Source organism: Festucalex cinctus, chromosome 2 (genome assembly GCF_051991245.1).
Source record: "Festucalex cinctus isolate MCC-2025b chromosome 2, RoL_Fcin_1.0, whole genome shotgun sequence".
Classification (NCBI taxonomy): Eukaryota; Metazoa; Chordata; class Actinopteri; order Syngnathiformes; family Syngnathidae; genus Festucalex; species Festucalex cinctus.
Genome location: NC_135412.1, coordinates 15,540,040 through 15,567,985, shown reverse-complemented (window position 1 = coordinate 15,567,985; position 27,946 = coordinate 15,540,040). Strand labels below are relative to the sequence as shown.

The 27,946-nt window shown below is 42.5% G+C and overlaps 1 protein-coding gene across 10 annotated transcripts in view; it reads left to right on the top strand.

Annotated features, from left to right (window-relative positions):
* Positions 1 to 27,418, top strand: part of LOC144013865 (serine/threonine-protein kinase WNK2) — a 35,980-nt gene extending 8,562 nt beyond the window's left edge. For 2 of the 10 annotated variants that reach the window (XM_077513188.1, XM_077513187.1), the window contains exons 3-29: positions 603 to 775; positions 850 to 1,070; positions 1,135 to 1,292; positions 2,309 to 2,397; positions 2,573 to 2,792; positions 3,165 to 3,438; positions 3,755 to 3,870; positions 6,724 to 7,524; positions 7,723 to 7,848; positions 9,476 to 9,835; positions 9,989 to 10,255; positions 11,833 to 11,876; positions 12,060 to 12,219; positions 12,296 to 12,412; positions 12,480 to 12,647; positions 13,246 to 13,297; positions 14,893 to 14,991; positions 15,268 to 15,974; positions 16,768 to 16,810; positions 16,887 to 16,960; positions 17,961 to 18,520; positions 19,378 to 19,607; positions 19,690 to 19,902; positions 21,725 to 21,823; positions 24,761 to 24,805; positions 25,116 to 25,405; positions 25,501 to 27,418. In XM_077513188.1, the coding sequence (XP_077369314.1) occupies positions 603 to 775; positions 850 to 1,070; positions 1,135 to 1,292; positions 2,309 to 2,397; positions 2,573 to 2,792; positions 3,165 to 3,438; positions 3,755 to 3,870; positions 6,724 to 7,524; positions 7,723 to 7,848; positions 9,476 to 9,835; positions 9,989 to 10,255; positions 11,833 to 11,876; positions 12,060 to 12,219; positions 12,296 to 12,412; positions 12,480 to 12,647; positions 13,246 to 13,297; positions 14,893 to 14,991; positions 15,268 to 15,974; positions 16,768 to 16,810; positions 16,887 to 16,960; positions 17,961 to 18,520; positions 19,378 to 19,607; positions 19,690 to 19,902; positions 21,725 to 21,823; positions 24,761 to 24,805; positions 25,116 to 25,405; positions 25,501 to 25,785 (5,991 nt within the window). In that variant the 3' untranslated portion in view covers positions 25,786 to 27,418. Of the gene's footprint in view, positions 1 to 602; positions 776 to 849; positions 1,071 to 1,134; positions 1,293 to 2,308; positions 2,398 to 2,572; positions 2,793 to 3,164; positions 3,439 to 3,754; positions 3,871 to 4,241; positions 5,590 to 6,723; positions 7,525 to 7,722; positions 7,849 to 9,475; positions 9,836 to 9,988; positions 10,256 to 11,832; positions 11,877 to 12,059; positions 12,220 to 12,295; positions 12,413 to 12,479; positions 12,648 to 13,245; positions 13,298 to 14,892; positions 14,992 to 15,267; positions 15,975 to 16,767; positions 16,811 to 16,886; positions 16,961 to 17,960; positions 18,521 to 19,377; positions 19,608 to 19,689; positions 19,909 to 21,724; positions 21,824 to 24,760; positions 24,806 to 25,115; positions 25,406 to 25,500 lie in introns of those variants that run through there. The other 8 variants (XM_077513190.1, XM_077513189.1, XM_077513191.1 and 5 more) reach the window with 8 other exon arrangements.
* The last annotated feature ends 528 nt before the right edge of the window (positions 27,419 to 27,946 follow it).

Sequence of the window (27,946 nt, the reverse complement as noted above, 5' to 3'; positions counted from 1 at the left end):
GACCATCCCCCAACACACACGCACACACCCTGCCTGCAGCGTACTCTTTGAACTCTCATTTAGTGGCAGTGGATGGAGCACAGTGTGAAAAGAAGACACAAAGAAGAAATGCATGACTTTGATTTTTGCATAAACTGTTCATACTAGTGAGCTCATTCTTTTTTCCATGACTTACATAACGGTCAAATCATATTTTGTGAGCAATTTATGCAGATGAGCAACTTGCCAAGTGGCCGCCATCTTTGTGGATTGTTTTTTTTTTTCTTCCCAAAACATGGAAGGAGCACTCGAAATCCCTCAAAAATCCTCCACAACACAAACCACTGATGACAGACGTTCACGTCCATTCTACTGTACTGTTTGGAGCATCACGGTTTTTGACGCATCAGCTCAGAACTGTGAAACTCTGATATATCTGTCTTCCGACCCTCCTCGAATGCAGCATAAGATGTAGTGATCTGCAGTTGCTCACGTGCGACATCGTTACTAGCAGCTTTTATTGCATATTTGAGAAATTGCAAATTGAGACGCATCATCACTTTGACCCAAAAGTTGAGCTCTGTGGCTATTTAATAATTACGGATTGTGTCCTTTTTGCTCAGGATCGTAAGCTGTCAAAAGTGGAACGTCAGCGCTTCAAGGAAGAGGCGGAGATGTTAAAAGGTCTTCAACATCCAAACATCGTCCGGTTTTATGATTTCTGGGAGTCCCCGCTGAAAGGAAAGAAGTGCATCGTTTTGGTAACGGAGCTGATGACATCCGGGACGTTAAAAACGTGAGTAGTGAAGAAAAATGCTGTCGCTGACGGTGACCTCCAATATCAAGACGCGTTGGCCTTCTCTCGTGCAGCTATCTGAAGCGCTTTAAGGTGATGAAGCCCAAAGTGCTAAGAAGCTGGTGCAGACAGATCCTGAAAGGCCTTCACTTTCTCCACACCAGAACTCCTCCCATCATCCACAGGGACCTCAAATGCGACAACATTTTCATCACTGGCCCCACAGGCTCAGTCAAGATCGGCGATTTAGGGCTGGCCACGCTGAAGGCGGCCTCCTTCGCTAAGAGTGTCATCGGTAAGCGGGCGCCACGCCCATCCAAGCACAGAAGCACCTGAAATACGTGTCGCTCCAACTGCAGGCACACCGGAGTTTATGGCCCCGGAGATGTACGAGGAGCACTACGACGAAGCCGTGGACGTCTACGCCTTCGGCATGTGCATGCTGGAAATGGCCACCTCGGAATATCCTTACTCGGAATGTCAGAATGCTGCACAGATTTTCCGCAAAGTCACAAGCGTAAGTCCAATTTGGAGCATTTGTTGAAACTTTTTTTTTTTTTTTTACATCACAAAAACAGATGTGACTTATAAAGTCAAGCACACATGGTGCATTTGATGCAATTTAAAAAATGTGTTTTCATGCAAAACGGAGCCAAGTTTCCGTTTCAGGCTTTGAACTGAATGATGTGTTGAATTAACAATGCAGCCGATGTTAGCAGTGTTAGCCTGTTGTTAAAGGCAACAAAGGCGTTTTTGTCCAAATATGGTCCCACATTTCGGTCTCAGTCCTGACCAGGGCTGTACTGGCACCAAAAAAAATCGTCCCGGTGCCTAAGCACCTCACTGATGTTACTGTTTGCCCATCTATACTGTTAATACTTTAATAGGTGGCTACCTCTAAATAGAGGAATGGTCTTTTGGGGGTAAAATGGAGCAAAATAATTCAAACTTCACCGCATTGGCCCAGAAAGATGTTGGTCCACCGGGCGTCTGTCTACCCTGTATACCGGATGGCCAATCCAGGCCTGATGCTGACATTTGTGGCGATTTCAAAGATTTTGTGCTCAAATTGACCGGTCCCACAATGCATTCTTTGCTCCTTCGTCCACCATTGGGTCGGATTGGAACAAATCACAATTATGCAGTTCGTATTGGCTTGAAAACATCAGATACATGTCACATATAGGCAAGAAAATCCGAGTTCACCTTCAGCATGAACTTGCCTATGAAACAAGATGCAGAAAAACTGGATCAGATCAGCAGCCCACCTGGATATTTCTAAACCCTTTCAACTTAAACTGAGACATGACATCTTAAAAGATCAAAAATAGACCCATATATTTCTATACTGTTGTTACCTGAATGTAAATTAATCTTCACATTGAAAATTTAGAATGAAGAGAAACTAAATAGAGGTGGAATCACAACTGGCATTTAGGCGATGTCTCATGAATATGGCAGTTTTAGTTTTTGAATTATTGGGAAAAAAAAAAATTAATGTCATGTGTTCTATGTGATGTCGTTCTTATCTAGGGAGTCAAACCAGCCAGTTACAACAAGATCATGGACCCGGAAATTAAAGAGATTATCGGGGAGTGCATCTGCCAAAAGAGAGAAGAGCGGTAAGCCATTGTCACGTCTCAATAATTTGGCTTTGAGCAACAGTGTATAGATGACATGGTCACTAGAGAACGAGGCTAAGTGCCGTGTTTGTTTTACACTGGCAGCTTGGGTCAACAGGTGAAAAGTCTTCATGCGTTTGTGGCTGAATATGAACTTGTGTGTACCTTCTAACAGATACGCCATCAAAGACCTCCTTAACCACGCCTTCTTTGCCGAGGACACGGGCGTGAGGGTGGAGCTTGCTGAGGAGGACGACGGGCAAAAGACCTCCATCGCCCTCAAACTATGGGTGGAGGACCACAAGAAATTGAAGGGGAAATATAAGGAGAGCGGAGCCATTGAGTTCACCTTTGACCTGGAGAAGGAAGTACCTGAGGTGGTGGCGCAAGAAATGGTACGTGAATACAGGATTTCCCCCAGTGTTTTATTAATCCGCCTGTTTGATCGGTGAGTAATTTAGAATAAAATGATGGTCAAGACTATTTCTTTGTCACTGCTGTTATGTACAAAAACACAATATTGAGCTGTTTTTTTTTTTTTGTGTGTGTGTGTGTGTGTGTGTATATATATAGTGATTTTTTTGTTTTGTTTTTTGTACTTCTTCCTACCCATTTCAGGCATGTTAAAAAGTACATTAGTGTGTAATGTAAAGAAAAGAAAAAAAAAACGTTTTTATATCACCAACCTCCCCACTTTGAGATTTGGATATACATTACATCCCTACCAACAAAAATCGTGGTGCGTCACACCTTTATTTTTTTGTCAGGTGGATTCTGGATTCTTCCACGACAGTGATGTGAAGACTGTAGGAAAATCCATTCGGGACCGCGTGGCACTGATCAAATGGAGACGAGAGAGAACGGCGTCAGCCGCTCATGGGATGGATGGCGGCCACGCCGTCCGGATGGCAACTTGTCAGGGCGTGGCTTCCCGGGATGCGCACGTGACCGTGGGACCGCCCTCTTTGCTGGAGCCGCAAGCGGACGCCGAGCAGCACAGCCAAGCTCGGACGCCGCCAGCCAGTTTCACCTCAGTCACATGTAAGCCCCTCTCATGCGGCCTGTTTAGGGCAGGAGCGTAGCGAGTGGAAAGCCCACAGTAGCTTCTCAGCTGCACTTGCCTGATTTGGATGAAAATAGCCTGAAAGTTTGCAGCTAGCACAAACCCTTCTGGTTTTGTTTCCACTGTTTAGAGCCAAAAGGAGAACAATTGTGTCAAAGTTTTTTGTGGATCTGCCTGCATGTGTTCAAATGGGTTCAGGATTTAGTTGCCTGTGTTAGTCAGACTAGCATAGCCTTTGGTCTTTTTGTGATTGGATGATTTTGTGCGTGTGTGTGTGTGTGTGTGTGTGTGTAGCAGACAGCACGTTTGACAGTGGAAAGGGCTCCACCGTTTACTCGGACTCCCACAGCAGCCAGCAGAGTGTCCTCTATCAGTCGCTGCTGGAGCCCATCACTATGGCAACGCAGCAGGTTTGTAGAAGTTTACTTGTACATTCACATGTTAAAAAATGCACCATGAGGACTCATGTGGGAAATATTCAAGGTACGTAAGGGGTGTGAAGCACCTTTTACCCGTTACATGCTTGATTCCTTCTCACAGTAGGCCTACCGTGAAAACTGGATTTTTCAAAAAATTAATGTTACTGGATCCTGTTTGTTGCAGTTTGACAATTTTGAGACGTTACTTGTTTGAGTGAGCAGCTCGGCGAACAAGGAAGTCTTGCCGGCTTGCACTGGAGAGCTCCAGCAATGGATGACGATCGTGTCCACTGTCACCTTAACTTGTGACTTGATTTGTTGGACAACAAGTGAGAGCAGACAGTGGACAAGCTAGTCGTCCATTGCTGGAGCTCTCCAGTTCACCAAGCTGCTCATTCGACCAATGACAGGCAGTTTGCAATGGTGGAGTCCAACCCAAGACACGCTTAGGACTGCCCCCTCATTTGAATAACATTTCGACTTGGCAGTACGGCCCAAAACTGCCATCCATCCATCCATCCATTTTCTTGACCGCAAAATTCAAAATAAATAAATAAATAAATTATGACTAAATAAATAGATAAAGAAATGACTAAAAGTGAAAAGAAAAAAGGATTTATTTCCATTTATATTAATTTTTTTAGATATAATTTTGGAATTATATTTTTTTTATATTCATTTTTATTTTCACTTTTATTTATTTATTAATTTATTTATTTCGAATTTTGGAAGTTTTGGTCCTCCATACCTTAGTTCCTGCTATGATATAATGTCATCTTGACTTTTTTTTTTTTTTTTGCGTTGCTGCCCTAGGAACAGAACTCAGTTCTAAACCGAGGAGAACCCCCATAGTGGGTGTTTTGATTTCACAAGCCCAATGACAAGGCAGCGCTGCACAAGACTTTGCACTTCCCATTGAGAAAAAAAAAAAAAACGTCGTAAACATCAATTAACGTTTTTGATGACATTCATTAGGATTTCAGCATACGTCATTAAACGTTTTTGACATTTTTGGTTGTGATAAACATGTTTTACCTTTTTGGTTGGCATCTCAAATAGTGGCTGCCAAGTCAAGCTTTACCGACAGATGGACCTCACTCCTGTGAAATGCAGGGGGCCGCGCTGAGCCTGGAACACGTGACATGTTTTGGAGTTGCGGCCCGCAGAGGAAGCTCTCCCGTTATCGATGTCCAGCCCGTAGCTCAACTCTGTTCCTCGGAAGCTTCCCGACGTGTTCGGCCGTTGTTACAGGACACCATTGGAGAGCGATGCCTCGCACCTTCATCTGAGTCTGCTTGTGGAAATGTGACGAGGGTCCGCAGACACTCGGACCTCAGCGGTCTCCTCGGTTTAACGTGTCTTCACAGCAACCGCCACCAGGACGGGGTAGGACGCGTGGCATCTTCTGATTCTCCGTATGAGTCCAAAGGCGCACGATCCTCGCTGGGAATGACGCCTTGGGGACATTTGAAAGGTTCAAGTGATTGTTCCGATTTCCTCCTGCTGCGGAAGTCCCTGTTGAATATTATCCATCAAAAAGGAGCGACATGTAGTGCTGCATCCGTCCTGAACGCCTCAGCTTGCCACAAGAATTCCTTTACTGCGCCAGATGGCAATCGAAAGAATCTTCTCCTGAGTGGGGAAATTAATATCTGCGAGGATCCAGCCTTTGCAAGAGAGCAGCATCACATTGCCGCCGCGTTGAGAGTGGTAGGTCCAAGTAGCAGATTTCTTCCTGGATCTCAACTCCACCGTCTGGGTCCCGCTTACTGCCTCGGCTCCCACAGCTCAGCACAATCTTCAAAAGGAGAAAATGTTGTTGATTCTCTAACAGGCATTCACTCCCTGCTGATTAACTTTCACCGCTTTTCTCTAGAAGCTACACAGATAACAGCTTTGTATTGACAATTTTCTTGAAGTCGCTCACTTTTTTTTTTTATTGACAAACTCATCCTTTTTGGTTTTTATCCTGATTTTTCGTTTGCTTGCATCGTCTTTGTGTGCTTGTGTCCATGAAAGTGTCGTACAGTGTTCCCTCGCTATAATGCGGTCTTGCTGTAATGTATAATTTACCTATTATATAAAATTTATGAAGGTTTGAACATTTAAACGAGAGAAATGTGAGAAAAAGTAAATGCCTCTGAGACGTGTATAAACTGTGCGGCGAGAGGTTTTAGAGCCTTAAAACATTTATAGTAAATGTAAAACATAAAGCTATCTACTTGGCAGATTTCATTTATTGCGGGTGTTGTTTGGCACCTAATCCCAGCGGGAAACGAGGGAACCAGTGATAATTTCGTCGACGAAAAATTTTCATAAATTCCGTCGCAAAATTTATTTTCTGACGAAAATTAAACGAAGCCTAAAATAGAAGCCGTTCATTGAGATGATAACGATAACTAAAATTGACTGACAATTTCGTCAATGACTAAAATGAAAACAACACAGTGACGAAAATTCACACAATCCAATCAGAAGGAACGAAACGCGGGTTGGAGAAAAGAACCACTCAGACACTGTTCAGTGTTCACTGCACTTTGTTTAATGTTCAAACATGTTTACATTCATTCAGCTATAAGATTAATCTCAATTATGCACTTGTTTTTAATTTATTTCTCTAATTATTTCATGGTCAAATATATAAAAAAAAATACATAATAGGGAATTTAATTAATTAATGACACTTAATTATTTCATGGTGTATTTTTTTTTTTATGTTGGCACTTTTGGTCCTCCATAAAATTATGACTAAAACTTTTAATAAAACTAAATTAAATTTTATTGTCAAAATTAACACTGGAGCGAACACTGTATATGACGTTTATGTTTGTTTTGTGTCCGTAGGGCACTTCTGTGGGCCACCAGAACCAAGCAGCAGAGCTCCCATCTCACCAATACGTCCAGCCTGCTGTGCCGTACGCGTGTCAGCCCAGCGCTGCGGCCGTAAGCCAGACCGGCTCATGCTCGGTCAACCCCCAACCTGCAGCCAGCGATTGCTACCCGCATCCAAGTATTTCCGCAGCGGCGCATTGCCACCAGACGCAAGGTCACCAGCAAGCAACTTTGAATTGCGTAGCTTCGGTGCAGCAACAGACTTGCAGCGTGTTAGTTTATCAGACGCAGACGGCAGCCGCCAATCTCCCGGCGCAGCATCTGGAACTGAGTTGCCCTCTCACGTGCGTGTCTTCGACTATGACGGCCACGCTGCTTCCGACTGCGGCCGCAACGCGACTCCCTAACCAGCAGATGTCCGTTCCACAAGAGCACCGGCCGTGCTCGATGCAGCAAACGCAAAATGGGCTTCAGACTTGCATTCAAAGCCAACTCCAGCACGCACACGAGGCGACGCAGGCTCTTCCCCCGTCTCAAAGTCACCAGGAAGCTCGCAGCCCTGCTCCCCAACTGCAAATCCGCCAGCCCGCGCAGATTCCCATTCCACAATCCAGCCAGTCTGAAGTCCAACAGGAGCAGCCTGCAAGCACAGATCAGCAGTATCCTACTTCTGCTTTACCTGATGTCTGCTTTCCACATTCCGCCGTCAATGCCGTTCCTGCTCAGAGGCCGCACCTGCTCGGCCATTCGTCTTTTACGCCGAGCCTTTCGCTCTCTTCGCAACATGGCCAGCCTACTCAGCTGACACAAAAGGTGAGCGACTCTTCCATCCCTTTCATGCCTAAAATGCTCAAGGTCCATTTGAATCCAAATGTGTCTACTGTCTCATTTGTGTACCAAGTTGAAAAGGAATTTTGAGTTCTGCTAATAATCCATTGTACCTTTTTGTTCCCAACTGTTAATGGCGCACAGGACTTTCCCACAGTCTTATTTTTGTTTCATGTTCTGCAGAGTGTGTCACTGGTTCCGAATCCCCCCCAACCAGCATGCACTATCCTCGGACAAACTGTGTGCGTTCAGCAGCCACTGGCTGAACCCGACGTCTATCCGTGCATTTCAAGCTCACTTTCATCTCAGGTAGGCTGGAAACTTCCGCTCTCGCCCCTTCATGTTCCTTCTTTAATTAGTTCACCACTTACTAATGTACAGTATAAAGTGTCTGGCGAAAGTATTAGGTCCCTTGTAACTTTTTGACCTTGTCACATTTCAATCTTCAAAAAGAAGTATAGAAAATTTTGATTTTTTGTTTGTGTGTGTGTGAAGAATCAACACCAAGGGAGGCACAATCATGAAGTGGAACAAAATTACAATATTTTAAACTCTTTTGAAATTATTCACCCCCTTGTCTCTCAGTGCAGCCAACTTAATCCAAAAGTTCCCTGATGATTTCTGAGGCCCTGTTTAGAAGTAGATGGGGTTTTTGCAAACTGGAAAAAATTTTCTGCCTTTCGCCCTGTCATCCACACAACCCCGGGTATTTTCTTAATCAAAAACGAAGGGTTCCAAAAACTCAAGCCAAAGGTGGAGATTTGCCTAGTTTTACGGTCCGCGTTTGCGTGTGACCGTCGCAAACGGAGTTTTACGTCATCGCTCTACACACATACCTCAAGTTGTTAAAAGAAAAAAAGTGAAGCTTTTTAAAACATTTTTTATCATCTTTGCTTTCCTCTATGCTTAATTTATTTATGATTTATGGGGGGAAAAAAAAAAGACGTACACTGACAGTCCAGTCCGTACTTTGCCATATGGTGGAAATGAGCCAAACCTTTCCAAACAACAATACAATTCCTGAGTGAAACCGGCAGACTGGGCGTTTAAGATATTGTCCATCTTTTTCCTTGTTTCTCTAATCTTGTTGAGTGTTTCTGGGTCATTATTATAATTTTTTTTTTTTATGCAGTTGTTCTAAAGCATCTAATTCTTCTGTAGCTTTTTGAAAATCCGAAATGTATGAAGCATGGGATATTAATTTGCCCCTTATTACTGCTTTCATCGCATCCCATATTATTGTAGGATCCGTTTTCAACTTTTTTTTTTTTTTTTTTTTTTTTTTTTTTTTTTTTTATTTTTTAAATATGGGGAGGGGGAAATATTTGGTTTTAAAAAATACCCTGCTACGTGTGTAGTTCTGTGTACAAGGCCTGAGTGCTCCAATGTTGACCTAAATGACTGATGGATGTGTAAACTAGTCTCAGTATAAATGATGTACTGGGCTCAGAGATTTGTTAAAAGAATATTGGTGATCAAACAGCATCATGACGACTAAAGAACATGCCAGGCAGGTCCAGGATCAAGTTATGGAGACGTTTAAAGCAGTATTAGGATATCAAAAGTTTTCATAAGATTTAAACATCTCGCAGAGATTAAAATGCAGAAAGTATGAGACCACTGCAAACCTACCAAGACCCCGACCGTCCCACTAAACTTTCAAATCAGATAGTCAATGTCTATTTGAGTCATCCTCATATTGAAATGAAAGGATCCAACCAAAAATGTCATCTGCGTTTCGTCATCATGACATCACCAAGGTGTGTTGATGCCAATGTGCGATTGCAGGCGTAAACCGGGTTGAGGATTGGTGGGAGGTTCAGACGGACAATGAATGCCCAACTGTCTCGTGCAGTCAGCTGCTTCTTCTGTCGAAAATATGATTTCCTTCCTTCCATACTCTTTTGTTTGTTTTCTCCCTGACTTGTGTTCACAGTACCCGTGTGTCCAGGTGACGGCAGCTGTTGCTGACTGTGAATCCTTCCACCCTCACTCACACGCACCCTCTCACTCTTCAGCATCGTCTTCTTCTCTCAAGCATGCCTTCCTTTCTCCGGGACAAACTCTCCCCCTCCCCGTGAGCCCCTCTGTCTCCCCCCTCTCCCCGATCCTCCTTGAAAATGTGTTGGGTGCACCCGTCCCCCTGTTGCTCAAAGCCCCCCCTTCACCTCAACAGCAGGCTGTTCCAAATGGCGCCTGTTACTCAGAGAAAACTTTGTTTGCACAAACCGTACACGCACACGCCGCCCTCTCTCCCAACACACAACCGCCCTCAAACGGCAGTGCTTTGACACAGGTAAATATGATGATGGCTTCAAATAAATGCTGAAATTAACAAAAAAAAAATGCTACTGTGGGTAAAACGTTAACAACTTCTTTTTTTTTTTTGATTGCTTAACATAATTCATTATTTTAAATAGTCCTGAATGTTATTTTTTCTTTCCGTCAGAAGTTAATGCCAAGCCACCCCGACCTGGTCCAGATGAACCTTCTCACGCAGCCGGCACACTTGCCCCCACCTGCGCCTTGCGTCTCAGACCAGGCCACGCTTGTCGGTGCCAGCCAATCTGCGAAGACGGATTTGCTGAGCCACGTTCCGTCTCTTCCTCCCAGCGAATCTCAGAGGGCATCTTGTGGCTTTACCAGTTCCAGTCTGACACAGCAGCAGCTCAGTGTTGCCGCAGGAGACGCAGGTCCAACTGAAGCCAGCGCAGATGTAATGATCCACATTTTTATCACCATTTTTTTTTTTTTTTTTTTTTTATGAATGACTTTGCAGGTAGTCCTGCACTTTGAAGTTGCTTTTGTTGCACATTTTATATGGTTAGTCTCCTACATGTGGGCGGTCCATAAAGAAAGAAATTCACTCACAAGTGGCGTTCGCCACAACAGTAACGTGACAAGCCTGATGTACTTGAGTTATTCTACTGCTCTTCTCACCAACTGTGTTCCATTTGTGCTATTTCAGTGGAGTTTTCAGGGCAAGCCGCAGTGTTGCCATTTGAATCGTCACGGTTACTTTTTTTTTTTTTTTCTTCTCCTCTCTCAACATACTGTATGGCAGGACTGGACTGGCCATCTGGCATAGACGGGAGATGCCCGGTGGGCCGGCAGTGCTTTTTTTTTTAAATAATTTTTTTCCCTACATTTTACCCCAAGAAACTGGCCCTCAATTTAGAGGGACCAGCCTGTTAATCCAGTTCGAATATAGATAGCAAACTGAAACATCAGTCAGGATGATGTTTCAGATATCCAAACATCGATATCCGATACAACACGATATGAAGGTCACGATACGATAATTATCATGATATTGTGGGGGGGGGGGGGGGAGTTGGCGATATTTAAAAAAGGTCACAATATTGTTAAAAATAAAAAATAAAAAAAAAGAGCTCATGTAAAAAAATGCACAATATTGTGCTTTTGTACAATAACAGCAATACATATAAACCACCTACAATCTCTCATAACAATATTGAGGTGCTTACTTGTTAATGCACGCACACATTGAGCACCTCCACATATTGACTCGCTTCACAAGCATATTACATTCCCCTTCATCTGGCAATTAGCATGGATTTTAAACATAGAAGGCAAAAACATCCCTAATGAAAATTAAATTGCACTAATAAAATAGCCACCAGAGGGTGCTAGAACTGTACAAATGGAAATCAACCTGTTTTTTTTTTTTTTTTAACAGATGTGTTCCCTTTACATATTGTGAACATGACGACGACGATATTGTGGCAGTTATAATATCACAATATCATGATATTGCCCTTATCGTTACATCCCTAATCATCAGTAAATCAGTGGCAGAACTACATGTTTGGCAGGAGTCCGGCTGGGCCGATCCGGAGAGCCTAAGTCAAAATGCCCCAGTCCCGTTGGGACTTGGGAAATGTTGTCACGTTGCTATCGTGAAAGGCCGTTATGGAGCTGAGCCTGGCTGATGGTGTTGAAATCCACAAACAGCATCTAAAACATTCCATGGCAGTGGGTAGTGGAATACTAGATTGATCAAATTTCCCACTTGTAAGTAAATGATCCATGAGTGGGTTGGTGGTTTTGAGGCAGGACAGAGTCATCCTGGTCCTTTTGGAGATGAAGTCTGGCACATTGAAGGACATCAGGGCAGACTGGCCATTTGCTAGTGTAATAGGTAGAAAAACAATGCAAGTTTAGATATAGTTTGTGCTGAAAGTGTTGAAATGAAAATGATATACTAAGTCTAGCTTGTTGTATTGTGTGGGAGTTTATTTCTGCCTTTTGTGGATTGTCTCCTGTCTGTAGGATCAGGCTGCGGAGAAACAAACTGGCGGGCATAGCTATGACAGGTACCAACCAATATTATTATTGTTCTGCCATATTTGCTTGCCACAAGCAATTTTCTTTGCTTTACACCTTTGCAAATGCAAATATAATTTCTTGGATAAAACCAAGAGATGTTTGCTAAAATTATAATATGAAACAAAAAAATCCTCCAAATCAACTTGTCTTTGTTTTCTCCTTGAAACCAGTGTCAACTCTGATGCCACATCAGGGAAGGAGATGAGTGACGGCAATGAGGGGACACATGGAGGTAAAGGCCAGAGTAAAATCCGCAAACACCACCGCAGGTCAACACGCACTCGATCTCGCCAAGAGAAGATCAGCAGGCCCAAGCTCAGCATGCTAAACGTGCGTTGGCAAAAAATACAAAATATTTTAGCAGCCACGTGTCTTGTTGTGCAAATACGCTTCCTCGGGATTGCAGGTGTGCAACACGGGGGACAAGATGGTGGAGTGCCAACTGGAAACGCACAATCACAAAATGGTCACCTTTAAATTTGACCTGGATGGTGACGCGCCTGAAGAGATTGCAACGTACATGGTATGTACTAACTCACCGCCACACATGTACACTAAGTCAGGGATGGGTACTTCAACTATCCCCTCAGGTGGCAAACGATTTCATCCTACACTTGGAGAAAGAAGTCTTCATTGAGCAGCTCAAGGACATCGTGGACAAGGCAGAGGACTTGTTGAGTGAAGACGCGGAGGCGGAGAGAAATTTAGACAAGGCCGGCAGTCCCACAAGTGAAGGAGCTGGCACGATGCTCGTGGAGGTGAGATGAGCACTGACGCCGGAAGCTTGTATCTCACTGGCTTGTAGGAGACCTTTTTTTTTTGTGTGTGTGTTTTTTGACTTGAAGGAGACTTTCAAGTCTCTAGCAGGTCACGGAGATCTCGCTGAGACCGATTCTGTCCCTGACTGGGGAGACTTCTCCACGAGGTCTCCTGAGTCCTGATCGGCCGCATAGTAACACCAATGAACCTATTATGCTTAGGCCTGGTATGCATGCAGTACTTTCTAATATCTGACATAGCAATAATAATAATAATAATAATTTAAAGCGCTTGTTTTCTTATGAGTCAGTATCACGAGGATGAGCCTTTGGTGTCCGCATCAGAAAACAGTTTGTCATCATGCAGTGAAATGGGAAAGTGCCAAAAGGCGCCTTCTGCTGATAATAGGAGGCTGCAATATGCCAAAGGTCATGCATGTGTGTATCAGCTATTTGAGGCACAAGCTTCACATATATGTTTTAGTCTGCCGACGTGGTCCGGTATCTGATCCAAAGCAGCACAAGTTTTAAAACTCGAAGTAGGATGTGTCACATCACGTGCACAGGTTGCTTTGAGTGACCCTTTCTCCCTTTTTAGGGAATGAAATCCTGCGCCCCCAGCACGCCACAGCTCGTCTACCAACAAAATGGTGAGAGAATTCTCATTTACCAACACCGTGTAGTTGCACTCTTGTCAGCCTTTATGGCTGCTGTACACACATATACAGTTTCCTGCTATATACACAGATTCATCTCGAAACTAAAATTTTTGATTAAAAGACTGGAATATTTGAAATTGACCTATAACGTGTCTTCAAACCCTGGTTCAAATGCTGTTCTTTTTTTGTGGTGTTTATGTCAACAAAAGCAAGATAAATCATTTCATTTATTTATTTATTTTTTAAACCACAAATGTGACCTATAACCTGTACAACTCTATTAACTCATTCGCTCCCAGCTATTTTCACAGAAGCAATCCCGGCTGTTTTACTGGAGTTTCATTGATTTTGGAAGGCTAACAGAATATTCGACTGCTATAAAAACATGGAACCTATCAAAAGAAAGATTTAAGTCTTCTTTCATCAGGAAAAAAAACTATATTTCTATCTGTTTCCATTTTGCTGCAATTAGCATTAGAATATACCTAAGTTTCATCAGTTGTCACAAATCTATTTAAAATTGTGAGTAATTGAGCTTTTTACAACATGGCACTGGTTGATCTCCGTTGCTCTGCTTCCACCTGTTGGCCGTTTGTGTAATAACTAACATTTCTGCAACCGTTCTTTGCAGTTGAGAGGCTGCATCAAAGCCTTCTGTATGCTCTAGCATTAAAGAAAAACAAAAACAAAAAAAACCTAAATACGTCTTTGGGACACTTAAAACATTAAAAAATAAAACAGATTTATACGCTATTGGGAACAAATGAGTTAAAAAAAAAAAAAAAAAAAAAAAAAAAAACGCTCCTAACACATTTGCCCACATTTGAGACTTTGTTGTGGACCGATGAAACAAAGGTTTTATATTTTGGCCCTAATTCCAAAAGGTAAATTTGACGCAAACAAAGCACGGCTCATCAGCCAAAGAAAACCAGAATTGCATTTAGTCCCGTGAGAGATGGGCAACATTTTTCCATAACAATATATTGATTTCGAACCCACAATGATTCATACCCCAATTTAGTATTTTTCTGTCAAATGACCAGAGATGAATGCCAATTTATTTGGGCCTGTCTTTCTCCATTTATTTGCAAAACACATTCAAAAGAATAAAAATGGAATCAAACCCAAAAATGCCTTCCATCCTCCATCTTAGTGTTCTGTGAATGACGTACCAGAAAACCGACTGTCGTGCCATCAGTTCGTTGCGCTATATTAGCATAGCAGCAGAGCTAATCCAAAGAAAGAACATTTTTCATCAACTGGAAGAGAATGAAATCAGAACAGTTCCAAATAGCAATCATTGTTGGCACAAGCATCAAGAAAAATGGTGTCAGGAAAAAGCCTTCTACAGCATGTGAAATTGCTTTGGGGTTAATCAGAGGCAGCTAAATTGATGGCAGTTGTATGGTGACGCCCAATTAAAGAGTCATTTTCAACATCTTACTTACTGATTTTTTTTAACTGAGTTGTACATTCATCATAGTCTCATTTTTTTAGATCCCGCAAAGCTGGCATTTGACCAGGGGTGTGTAGACATTTTAATTTTTTTTTTTTAATTTTAAGTTCTTCCATTGTGTCATTGGCAGTCCTTCACACGGGCAAGCGCTGGTTTATCATCTGCCCAGTGGCTGAGGTGCCGGTACAAGAGCAAGACAAGACTCGGTGTCCCAGCTCAAGCGAGCGCGGTATGTGTCGTCGTTCTGTATATTATCCGCCCATTGACAAGAGCAGCTGCCCTCGTTTCAGTATTTTCGTTTTGTATCATAGAGAGAAGAAAAAAAAAAAGTCCGTCATTTGTGCTGTATTGTTGCCATGAGAGACCAGCACTTGTGTTAGTGTGTTTCTTCTTGAGCGGGGGGGAACTTGATCTGAAGACAGGAAATGATGTCACAGTATCAAGTATTTTTTTTTTGTGGCCTTGGCTCAGCTCTTGATTAACTTTGGCCTTTAACATTTTTCAGAATGCGAAAAGTCCACCTCGCAGTCGGGAGAAGCCGTCGGAAATGCTCTCCCGTCTTCACAAGACCCCTTGTCTGTGTCGGTGCGGCGTCAAGACCTAAACGGCGGCATTTGCCCCGTCCAACATTCGCGTTCCGCCATCGGTCCAGGAGTAAATGAGGCAAAGGGGGCGGGCCTTCCCGTGGAAGAAGTTTGCGTCTCGGCCACGTCCATCGTAAGCGACATCCCGTGCTGTGCGTTCGTGCCGCCGGTTTCGCTGGATGTCAGGACTGCAGATGAAGCGGTGCTCGGCCCTTCGGCTGCGCAAACCACTCATCCAATCAATCAAAAAGTGAGTCCTAGCGGAGAGCTCCCCCTACAGCGTGCCGCTCACTCGTCAGTAATCCTCCAGCAACCATACGCCGCGACCGTGCCGCCAGCGGCGCCGGTCGGCTCCCAACCTCAGAGTCCGGCGCATCAGACCTCGCTTCCGTTTGGTCCCGGGGAGTCGGACGGCGAGGGGCCGCGCCGGGTGGAGTTTGCCGACCGCACCATTCAGACTTTGGATGAGAAGCTGAGGAATCTGCTGTACCAGGAGCACGCTCCCTCGCAGCCTTCCGGTGCCGCGGCCGACCTGCAAACCGCCGGCGCCGAAGCACCAAGCTCGACGTCGGTCTCGGACGGAAGGAGTGGTGAGGTCCCGCCACCAAAGAAGCAGGGGGAGCCACTGGTAAACACAAACATTGTCTGTTGGTGTGTCTGTGAGTATGATGGTGTGACGGAATTAAAGGGATACTTCACTTATTTAGCCCATTATAGCAATAAAAAGTTAACATTTTGTCTCTAATTTATTTGATACTTTCATTATTTTTCACGTAAATTAGTACCTTTAGAAACACATCTTGCAACTTGCTGTCGACTGAAAATGATGTCACAAGGACTCAGGTAACCAATCACAGAAGAATCTAAAATAAAAAAAAAAAATAAGATGCTGTCCGACTGAAGCCCAAGTCTTTGCCGATGTTCGTCGGTATCTCTCCTTTCTGCGATCTTTTTATGATGTCTAGCTTTGTTTCCATGGTAATTGCTTCTCTTTTGGCTGGACCAACACTGATAGATGATGTAGCTTTCTTGTTTGAGGCCATGATGTGGAAAAAAAAGAGGGCGAAAATTCCAAAGATACTCAAGTGAACAAGCTCTAGCTAAATAGCGGATGAGGGGAAAACACTGCGGGCTATATGGCGGACGAGGAGACAAAATGGCGGACTGGCTTAACCATTGTAATGTCAAAACGCCTTAGGTCGAGTGCGGCTTAACTTGAGGATTCCCTGTATTGTTTTTTGTTGTTGTTTTTTTTGTTTTTGTGGTCCACAACTTCAGTATTGACCGCAAAAATCCCAGATTAGTTGGGCGCTAATGACTTGTGAACATTTTGTGATGCATGCATACCTTTCCTGCACTGTATTGTTAAACTATTAAGATTGTCTCTCTGCTAGTGACTTGATTTTGTCTTTTTCTCCGAGCTTCAGATTCCCCAAAGGCCAGATTGTGTTGGTGTTTTGGCTGGTAGGCAACATCTCCCACTTTCATCCTTTCACCATCTTTGTCTTACTCTTCTTACAACTTTCTTGTGCTCTCCTAGCCGCTGATAGCAATTTGAACAGAGAAGCCGCAACCGTTGCTGCTGCTTCACACAACTCAAAAAGCAATTTTCAAGTAAGAGTCTTTCCATCTTTTCAGGAGTCGGCTCGCTTCAATGCCATAGTTGTCATTTGCACTTTCATTAGTAACGTGACAAAAATGCGGTGTCTGTCGAAATGTTGAATCTGCTTGACTTCACAATATCCACCGATAAGAAATTTGGATCGAATTGGATGAGGTCAACGACCTCATTAAATGTTTAAGAAATCAATTGAGAACAAAATGTTATTGGCGAGAAGAGCAGTAGAATAGCTTATGTACACAGTAAATTCTGTAGAATCAATTTGACTCTTATTTAGATCGGGGCCGAATAGACTTAGAGTTTTAGTAATATTTACACTTGGAAGAGAGTAAAATAAAGAATCGGAAAAAATAAAAGTGACTCAAGGTAGGAACAAACTCACAACCTTCAGCTTGGGAGACAGCCCATCTACTCCCTGAGCCACGCGGCTCCTGCTTTCTGCTAATATAGCTCATGTCGGCTGCAGCTGATTCCATGATTGCATGGAATCTTCCTAACTCCGAGACCAAAAATGATCTTTGGTCTTGGAGAAAAGCAAACAGTAGAAGGGGCATAGCTCAGGTGGTAGCGTGGCAGTCTCCCAAGCTGAAAGCCGTGAGTTCAAACCTTAACCCTTGAGTGAGGTTTATTTTTATTTTTATTTTTTTTGCCAATTTATTTTTTTTTTTACCCTCTTCCTAGTGTAAATCATAGTTTAGTCCAAAACTATTTGTCTATTTGGTCCCTATCTAAAGAAGAGTCAAAATTGACTCTAATAGAGTCAAATTTACAATACAGAATATACTGTGTACATAAGTCACCAATTGTTTGTTGAATTAATTTGGTGTGGCAGAATTATTTGTTTATTGGTACTATTAGTTGTCATTTATTTATTTATTTTTTTAATAAAATCCTGCAAAGATTGCAGCCACTTTTCACCTTGCTAATTTGAAGAAATCTTATAGCAGGAGATGCTTGTGACAAATGTATTGAAACTTGAAATGTCTTTTTCAGATAACATCCACGACACCAAAGGTGGAAAAAAGCAAGAGTGGCCGCAGCGCAACATCTGGCTGTTGTCAAGAGTCGCACAGCGGGTCTCACGGTCTTGATAAAAATCAGACTGCTAGCAGATCATCGGCCGGTCCTGAAAGTCCCGGCACGTCCAGACCCCGATGTAGTAACCGCCTCTCTGCCCCGCCCAACTTCTACCAGGCTACCCCCACGTCCAGCCTGGACATAACGCCGCACCATTTGCCCCGCGCCGTAACCATCAGCGCTCCGAGCCGCCACCGCTCCCGCCATTCGGACTCTGCGGACAAGGACGAGGACGGCAGCGGCAAAGCCCCCGGCGGGAGTGAGCTGGTCAAGAGGGCGGTGGCCTTTCTTAAGCGCTCCGGTCGGAGTAAAAGCGAGCAGAGCTCTGATTCGTCCAGCCGACGACCCTTGGAAATGAACGGGCACGCTCCTTCGCCTTCGACGGGACATGCGCCGTCTTCCTACATCAGTAGTGACAATGACTCTGAATTTGAGGATGCAGACATGAGGAAAGAACTTCAGAAGCTGAGAGAAAAGTAAATTAACACACACACACACACTCAGAAACTGTTGCTTAGATTAGATGAGTTATTTATTTTTTTATTGCAGTGGACCCGTAAATAAAGTTGGGCCAGAGAAAACTGCATCAAAGATAGTTTTTAAGAGTAGAAAAAGTAAAGGCATCTTTTAGTCTTTAAAATTCATAAAAAGTTTTTAAATAAAAGCACAGAATGAACACTTGTTCAAATTAAATATTTTGTGCATGCAATCTGATGTCTGACTGCTTAATGTCAAGAATTATATTGACTTAAAATAACTTTTTCAGGAAACACAAAAATTTTACCGTTTGCATCATGAGGTGATGATTTAGTCAGGAAAAAAAAATATTTTTGCGCAAAAAAAAAAAGATTTGGTTAATTATTTTAAGTGAATATTTTATTATTATTAGTAGTAGTAGTATTTATCATTTATAATATAAAAATTATCTATCGTGATATTGACCCATGCAATATGCACATCGCAAAGACATGCAACAAGTTTAATATAGAATTTATTGCTTTTATCTGAATTTGATCAGTCAGACACAAATTAAATGTGTTCCTCCATCCAATAATTGAACATTATCGAGAGGTAATTGCAATTAACGAAGAATACAGTGAATTTGCTAATTTTGCCGCATGAAAAATGTAATTCTTTCATTAGATAATAAAAATGTCATTTCTGTAGGTACATGTTGAATATCGCAATAATATCTATCGCTGTATTCAGCAACTGTATCGCATGTTTTTCCAATGTCATGCAGCCCTAATATATATATATAAATTTAATATCAGTTATAATTATTTTATTCTTTGCTATTTAGATGTTTTGCTTTTGTTGCCATGTTGGCTAGGCACATGAAGGAGATATCGGAACTGCAGGCCTTCCAGAGGAGTGAAATTGAGCGCCTGTACCAAGAGGTGGGAAAATCGCTGCCCCCCAACGTGGGCCTGCTTCACGCGGCGCCCCCTTGTGGCCGTCGACGGCGGACCAGTAAACACAAAGTCAAGGCTGGAAAATTGCTCAATCCGATGGTGCAGCAGCTCAAAAGCAATCTGAGTGCCACCTCAGCGGAACGAAAAGGTGGGCGGCTTTCGCAGTTGTCCCAAGTGGCACTGTCGGATTATTCAGCAATCTTAATCTTTTGTCTTCTCATTGCACCAAGGGGAAAGTTCAGGCAGTTCGTCCGGATCCCCCGCTAAAAGTTCGGCTCTATCGGACTGCTCGGCTCGCTTCGGTGGTAGCTCCAGCACTCAGCGCAGCGCAAGCCCAGAGCTGGTCCACACTCAACAACCGTGTTCCTTGAAAGGCTCCTTCTCTTCAGACAACATCTATGCCGGCCAACACGCCGACGGGACCACAAACCTGACCAGCCAAGGTACACGTAAGCGAACTCGCGCTCTCCGGAGAAAAATATGCCGCCATACAAGCTGTACAAACGTGGATCTGTGTGCATGAAGAGCTGTCGTGTTGTCACACTTGCAGCAACTAGACTTCAACAAGTTCACATCTGTTTGCTACGTCACAAAGAAAATAAAAATCTGTAACTCTATGGCTGCCAAACGTTATCCAAAAAACAACCCCGACAGTGCCAGCCGATTTCAAGCATTTTAACTAATTTTTCAAGGCAAACAGAATATTGTGAGCTATGATTACAGAAATCTGGTGGACACCACATGAAAGATCGCATTCCATGTATTCTGTCCTCAGTGTATGTGTCCAACACAAATGGACAGATAGCGAACAGTCAAGTGAGAAATGAAGAGGCTGGAGTCAAGTTTGTGTTTTTAATGTTGTCTTCCATCTTTTTCTACTTTTATCTTCTGTAAAACTGAAATAATAAACATACAGTACAATATCAGGTCACTTAAATATACATGCACAAACATAAATGACGATACAAATAGCTGTGCATAATATGAAAACATGTAAATGTAATCTACACTAAACTGCAATATCACTGGCGTTAGTAATGCAAACAATCAAATGCCCATATGAAAGGAAAAGCAACATTAAAGGGAAAAAAAAGAAACTCACAAGCGATGCTTTTCTGTGGCACAAGCAACATAAGAAGTTGTGAGAACTGTAGCCTAACTAGCCAGAACGTAAGCTAGTGAGTGGTTTGCACACTGCCCACTATTAACTGAAGATGTCATGTGATCACCTACCGGAACATGGCTGAAATCAACAGAAAAACAATTACGCGAAAATATAGAGGGCGACAAAGCAACACAAACTAACCAGGTCCAACAGGTCAGGACACCATACTTTCATTAGAAAAAAAAAAAAAGTATTTGTACCTTATTCCATACTGTCGTAATCACCATTTGAAAATAGGTAATTTGAGTGACGTATAGCAAAAATTGAAAAAATGAGTTTTTTTGTGAAAATACATTTTGTGCACAACTGTGACTTTGACACTAATATTTTTTGTTTAGTGACGCACTGTCAATTAGATTTTATGTGACAAAGGCTTTGATCATCTGCGTCATCCTTGAAAACGTTCTATTTCATCATATCAGGCATATGGAGCCCATTGAAAAGAGATACAATCTCGCCATCTGCTGGCCATAGTTAGTGGGTGGTTTTTTTGTTTTGTTTTGTTTTTTCCCCACAAGCCCAATGACAAGGCAGTGCTGCACACTGCCGATTAAGAGAAAAAACAACAACAAAGCAAAACATAGTAAACGTCAATTAACGTTTATGACGGCATTCATTAGGATTTTTGCACAAGTCATGAAACGTTTTTTGGTGGTCAAAGAGTTAATATTAGCAAGCTAACATTTCCTACAAAGATTATTCTGTCCAAATGCCAGATCTGCTTGGATTGGCCATTTCAACTTGCAGGCCCAGATAATTCCCCACTCAAAATCCCTATGCAGTCATTCTTTGTGAATGTAGGAACTATGTTTTCAGTCATTCATCATTTGTTAAAATTAGCAATGTGACAAGAACCAAAATGCAAAAATCAATCAAAATGATAGTCAAAGCAAATATCGTGGTGTAGCTTGTAGACAGTCACAATTGGCGACATCCCCTTTTGACTTGTTGTGGTCATTCCCATCGCTCACGATGGTTGACGTCATTTGCTGCAAGTGCTTTTTGTGATTTTGGGGGTTTCTCATCTCCATCTTCGTGCCCTTTTTCAAAGTGTCTCTCTTGTTTCTTCTCTTCTTTCCTCTTATGATTGATTTTTGCAGGCTGGACGGTTTTCCACCAAACGTCAGAGAGAGTCACCTTTAAATCTAGTAGCAAACCACGCACGAGATTCCTCAGTGGACCCGTGTCTCTGTCCATCTGTTTGTATTTGTTCCTTTCTATTTCCCCCGCTCTGTCATTCCCACAATCTTGATTTGAAGCTGCCACGCTGCCATGCCAGCGCTCGTTAAACACAATCATGACTTTGGCGCGCCGCCTTCATCGCAATCATTGGAAGTTTCTCAAGCATCCCCGAATGTTAATGTCGGCCTTTCTGCCATAAGAGTAATGCAAGAAAATGTGAAGAGATTACACGGCCTGTGTTGCGAGAAAATGTTTTCTTTTCATTGTCCAGTGCTCACCGTTTTTTATTTATTTATTTTTATTTTTTTACGTGATGTTGAATTTTGCTTGACAAATTGCAGCTCTTGTTTCAGTTACATGTGAATTCAGAGAGAGAATATTGGTGAGCCAAAAAGCCCAAGAAACAAAATGATGACAAGCGACTTTGGAGCATTCGAGGACATTTCAGCCCAAACACACAACAACAACTGTGCCACCTTTAACGTAATCATCTGCTGCCAATCTTCAGTATCACCTGCAGTCAAAATTAATAGTGTGATTAATCTGTGTTAATACATGACTAATGTGATTATTATTTTTTTTTGTGATTCATTAATTAGTTAACCTTTTAACTTTGACAGTACTAAATAGAATATATTGACAATGTGGTAAGTCTCCAAGTGTAACTTGAGAACTCATCACCAGCCTCGTCTCGTATCGACAGACCTAACAGTAAACGGCACCAAGAATGAAAAGAAAACATTTCTAAGATGTGCACATGGCCACACAACCACAGGATGAGTTTTGAGATTGTTCTTATCCAATCACGTTTCCAGTCATTCACGTGTCACACAAGCACAGTCATTTTCATGAGCATATCTGCACAAGTCCAGCATCAAGCCTGCGTGCACACGATGCAGTGCGTCTGGCCTGGAGAAAAACAAGACCAAACAAACAAGCATGGCGCTTAAATCTCTCTGGTTGAGTCTTGTTTTGCGTGCGTGTCAAAACCTTGATCCTCTCTTGATTTGTCGTGGATGCTCGTTCACTCTTCATTTCTCAGACACTACTCACAAAATGCACAAAGACCTTTATGGGTGAACTTTGACCTTCTCTAAACTGTCTGAATGTCCAACTGCTCAACGTTTCAGTTCTTTCTGGCTGTTGGCTAGGAGGAGCACAATCCTCAACAGGTGAAAATGTCCAAGGCTGTCCAATCGGATGCCTTTCTGTGACCCCCTCCAGTCGGCCACCAGAATTTATTATTATAGTATTGGAATTTTCAAATTAGTTTTTTTATTTCATTTTATGTTTTTTTAAATTTAGTTACCGGTAGTTTTAATTAGTTCTCATGGCAGGTTCTGTTTTGCTGTTTTTATTAGTTTTAGTTATTTAAAAAAAAATGCTTAGTTTTAGTTTCAGTATTTATTTTTTCTTTTTCTTTTTAATGTATTACTTATTTAATAAACACCATGGTAAAATGAAAAAGTAAAAAGTTTCTTACTTAGCGTTGCATTTCGGTTGAGTTAAATGAAAAAGTACACTTTGTGACACACTTTGAAACGTCCCTTTTCTGGTTGTTATATTATTAAATAAATAACTCGAATTTAAAATCAACCTCAAAGGCTCATGTATTAAATTAATTACCAACGGACATTTTCGCTATAATTATAGCGTTTAGTTAATTTTGTAAATGTAAAATGTAGTTTCAGTTAATTTTCGTTTTTATTTTATTTCATTTACGAAAATGTGTTTATCAATTTTAGTTTTAGTTATTTAATTTGTTTTGATTACAAAAGTAATCTTGGTTGACAACTTTTCCCTTGGAAACGGGGGACGAGACAATTACCCAAGTAACCAATGGAGTAATCAATTATAGGATAATTAGATTAACTGTAGTTATTATTAATAGTTAACATTCATTTATGTTAAGACACAGATCATATTAATGATGACTCACAATAATTGGGAAACAGTTCTAATATGCGACACTTGATTTCTATTCAGTAAACCTCTACCATTGTTTACACTTTCAAATGATTGCCTATACAACATTCCTAGGAAATCACAATGTCCCATCAATGGTGAACTATTTTTGGAAACCGTTCCATGGCCTACTCATGTGGTGCCGCTCTAATCTCAGTGGCTACATGATCAATTGTTGGACGTGGTCTCAGTCTCACAATGTCAAAATGTGAAAATGACGAAGAGCACATTTTAATTTCAACCGGTGAATTTATTGATCCTTCATGCTGTGAATTTAGTGAACAAAAGGTTGCACTGAAACATTGGACAGTTGAGTACTTGTATTCAAAAGGTCAACACGGTTAGTTTGCATTTGGAGTTCATCCTGCAATTTGACCCAAAAGTCGAATGTTCTCCAACTTTCTGTGAGTAACGTGTAAAATTTGCCAGTTGCCGGCGCTTTTCCGTAGCTATTCGTCAGGTGAACGCTAACGCAAAGCTCAGCCCTCCTCTTTGAGTGTGGAAGCAAGAGCTCCCTCTCTCATGTTTGAACCAAGGAGACGTGCATGATGCAGGCGGTTTCTGCTAGATCATCATTCTTGCTTTCTTGTTGTTGTTTTTTTCCTTTCCACACTTGGTTGAAGTGCATGTTTTTTCACCTTGAGTTCCAAATAGTATTTATGTATTCGGCGAAGTTGATCAGGCACCGTGTCATCAGCCTGGAATAATCCAGCAAGTCACCTTCCAGTCTTGCGTTCTGAGAGAACACACGCGTGCACGTCATTCCGTCCCAGCGCAAATTGCAAGCCCAACATTTCCCTTTTTAGCTCGTCAGTTTGTGTCTCGGCGACTGCGTTGACTCGAGATGGCGGTCTGTGAATTCCAAAACTAAAGCGAAGGCAAATGCGCCCCAAAAGAAGCCGAGCTCTCTCTGTCCCTTCTGCTGAATGTGCCCATTGCTGTCGTCTTGGGCCTAACGTTTTGTCTTGTGCTGTTTTGCTTCTTTATAGGGTCCACTCTGAAACGACTTTGTCTAGGCAAAGAGCGCAGTAGTCGTAACTATCTCATTTACTTGCTTCCTGTCTTCCCCCAAATCTTTCCGTCTGTCCTTTTCGTGTTTGTGTACGTCTTGCTTTGATTTTTCAGCACTTGAGATACATGTGATTGTAGTTGGTGCTCTTGACTCTGTATGTTTTTGCATGATAGTCTTCCAAATTATTTTTTGTCATTGCTTGCAGACACTTCAGAGTTGTGTAATAATTTGTGACTGTCCTATTCTCATGTTTTGGCTGTCAGCCAGATGATTGACTTTGATCTTTTGTGGCGGTGAATTTGCATCGACATTTTTTTTTGTGTATTTCTCAGGGTCTTCTTTCCGCGCCGCGACTCAGACGCAGCCGCCCCTTGCCTCGGCCGCAGCCTCGCCGCCGTCTCCTCGGCCCGTTGGTCGGCTCGCTCGGGCCCAGACCAACAACAGCAACAATAAGAAGAGATTGTTCACCGAAGACCTGCACAAGTTGGTGGACGACTGGGCGAAAGAGGCGGCGGCGGCCCCCCATCAGCCGCCCCCTTCCCTGAACCAGATCAAACAGCAGAGGTGCTTGCACCACCTGGAAGGAAAAGTCGAGTCCCTGCAGGCAACAGCCACGCACCAGGTACTTTGGAGTCATTTCAAGACCCTGTAAAGTGTCAAAATGGCTAAGATGAAGCCAGATGAAGGTTCACATGGTTCAACTGTGTTCCTTTCTAGATGAAATGGCGCAATGGCCCCAGCGGGCCACCTCCGCACCTCCCCCCGACCGCCGGGGGGTCGCTGTCGAGTGCAACGAGCGGCCAAGGTCTGGACTCGACCCTGGCGCACCCCACTAGGTACCTTTTGCCCACGAGCCCCTACAGCGGGATGGTAGCTCCCGCTCCTCTTCATAGCCAGCCGGCCATCACATCGGCGAGACCCTTTTCCGCCGGGGCCAAACCGGGAATCCGAGCCTACGAGCCCGACAACGACCCCTGCCCCATCTCCGCCAGGACAACCTAACCTGGAGGCTGCAGTACATCGGCGACGGGTTGGGACTGGAGCTGAAATACGTTTGCACGTGTGTTCATGTCACGTGTTGTTTCCGAAGAAGATTTTGCGCTTCTTGACAAATGTGCTCATTTATCTTCATCTGTGCACTCTCCATTTGATTTGGCCGCACGGGTCCACTTGACACACTACATCGGAAATTCAAATAGCAGTGGCTTCAGTTTCAGAAACAAAAGCATATTAACATTGATGGAATGTAGTGCCTTGAACCTTCAACTTTTTCTTTTGTGAGACGTATGAGCCATTAATTTAACAGCTCACTTGTGTGAAGTGACGATTTTTTTTTTTTTTTTTTCTTTAAATGCAGCGGATACTTTTTTTTTTTTGTGCTTCTGAATGTCATTGTAGCAATGCACTATTAACACAACAAATGCTCTTGTTCAAATAATCAAATAACTTTTTTTTTTTTTTCTTTTAACGTTTCCCTCCTGTGACAGTATGCCATAGTTATGAAATGTACTGTTGCCTTGCAAAGGAAAACTGAATGCATGAGGAGGGAAGGAAGTAGGAGAGAACCTGCAGGGTGCAAGTCCCGCCTTTCTTTCAGGTCAAACGGTTCTTGTCTGGTTTTGACAACAGCACAAGATTTGGCTGTATTGAAATTTTGAGGGGAACAAGAACATGCAGAGCCATAAATGATGCCCGTGGGTCTCGGGTGAGAATGTAGCAGTTGCTAACGGAAGGCTGGAGGCTTTCAAGTGCAATTGAATCCTCGCGCAAAGCTTTGATTTGTGGCATTGCCACCAACCAGCCTTATTTGATCTCATCTAATGTGATGTGTGCAAATGTTGGAAGAAAATCAAAAAGCTTGTCAATGTGAAAGACTCGTTGACCAGTTTGGAACGTCACTGGAAGTTTGGTTCTTTTTTGCTGCTGCTGCTATGTGAGCCTCCTGTTGACATGATCAGATGGTACAAAAACAAAAACCCAACAGTCCTAAAACTGAGCAATGTTGCGTCAAGCATTTTTCATTTTCCTGTCACCTGCAGTCAACTGGATAGTTGATATAGGAGATTTGCACAACCTTCTTGTACTTGATGTTGAAGTGTTTGATGTGTGCAGTGTCTGAACTCTACTGTACTGTTCTACAAACCACCAAAAAGCACGGGCGTTTTCTTCCGCCACAAAACATGATTGAAAGGTACAGTATCAGGACCCAGATGCTTCCAAGCTGTGAATTGTACATATGAGTTATGTAAACTAAACTGTATATTTTGTTCAACTTTGTGTGTGCTTTGTGGAGAGGTTGCTTGGATGTACAGTATCAATTCGCTTTGAATTGGACTTTTGGAATTTATGCACAATCCTCTTCTTTGGGGAAATATTTACAGTTGTAAGAGATTTCTGTTCTCTGGCATTTCTATCTGGGCTCTTTTGCTTTTTGTGTTTTTCTTTTTCTGAGCAGAGGAAGGCAACTTAATAAGTGGACAGATTCAGGTGGTGGCTGACGTTTCCCTTCCCTGCATGTCTGTGGCAATTAAACAGGGGGGAACACGAGTGGGATGGATTACTTGGCCACACTGCATCACTCATTCTACCTGCTGCACTGTTTGACTGTGTTGACAAATAAATATTTTCAGTCTGATGCTCACGTTTGATTTTGATTCAAAACAAAGCCCTCAAACGTGCTTCTCTTTATGTAAGACAGATTCCGGAAGTGCAGTACGGGGCCAAAAGATCATGGGCCAAGTACAGTTCAGTTGTAACTTTCAGTTCAATACATTTTCATTTGATGTTAAACTTTTATTATTATGATTATTAAAGATGTATTTACGTTAGATTGAGTTATTCTGTGCTGTATTGAGTGGCATATAGACTTATTTTTTATTTTTATCAAGCATGACTTTTTTTTTCTTCTTTTTTTAAATCTACAATACTTTTTAATGTAATCTTTCACAGCTCTGATTCTTTTCAAATATTTATTTTTGGTATTTTGTATTGTACATGTTTGCAATGCACTTTAATTTTGCCATTTTAGTAGTTCTCCACAAATTTTTGAGGACCACTCATTTTATGACAAGCGGCGTTAATATTTTATTTGTACCGCCAGGCCGATAGCTTTTGTGAGGTCGTCAGATATTCAACAATGCGGCAGATTCGCCAAAAGAGAACA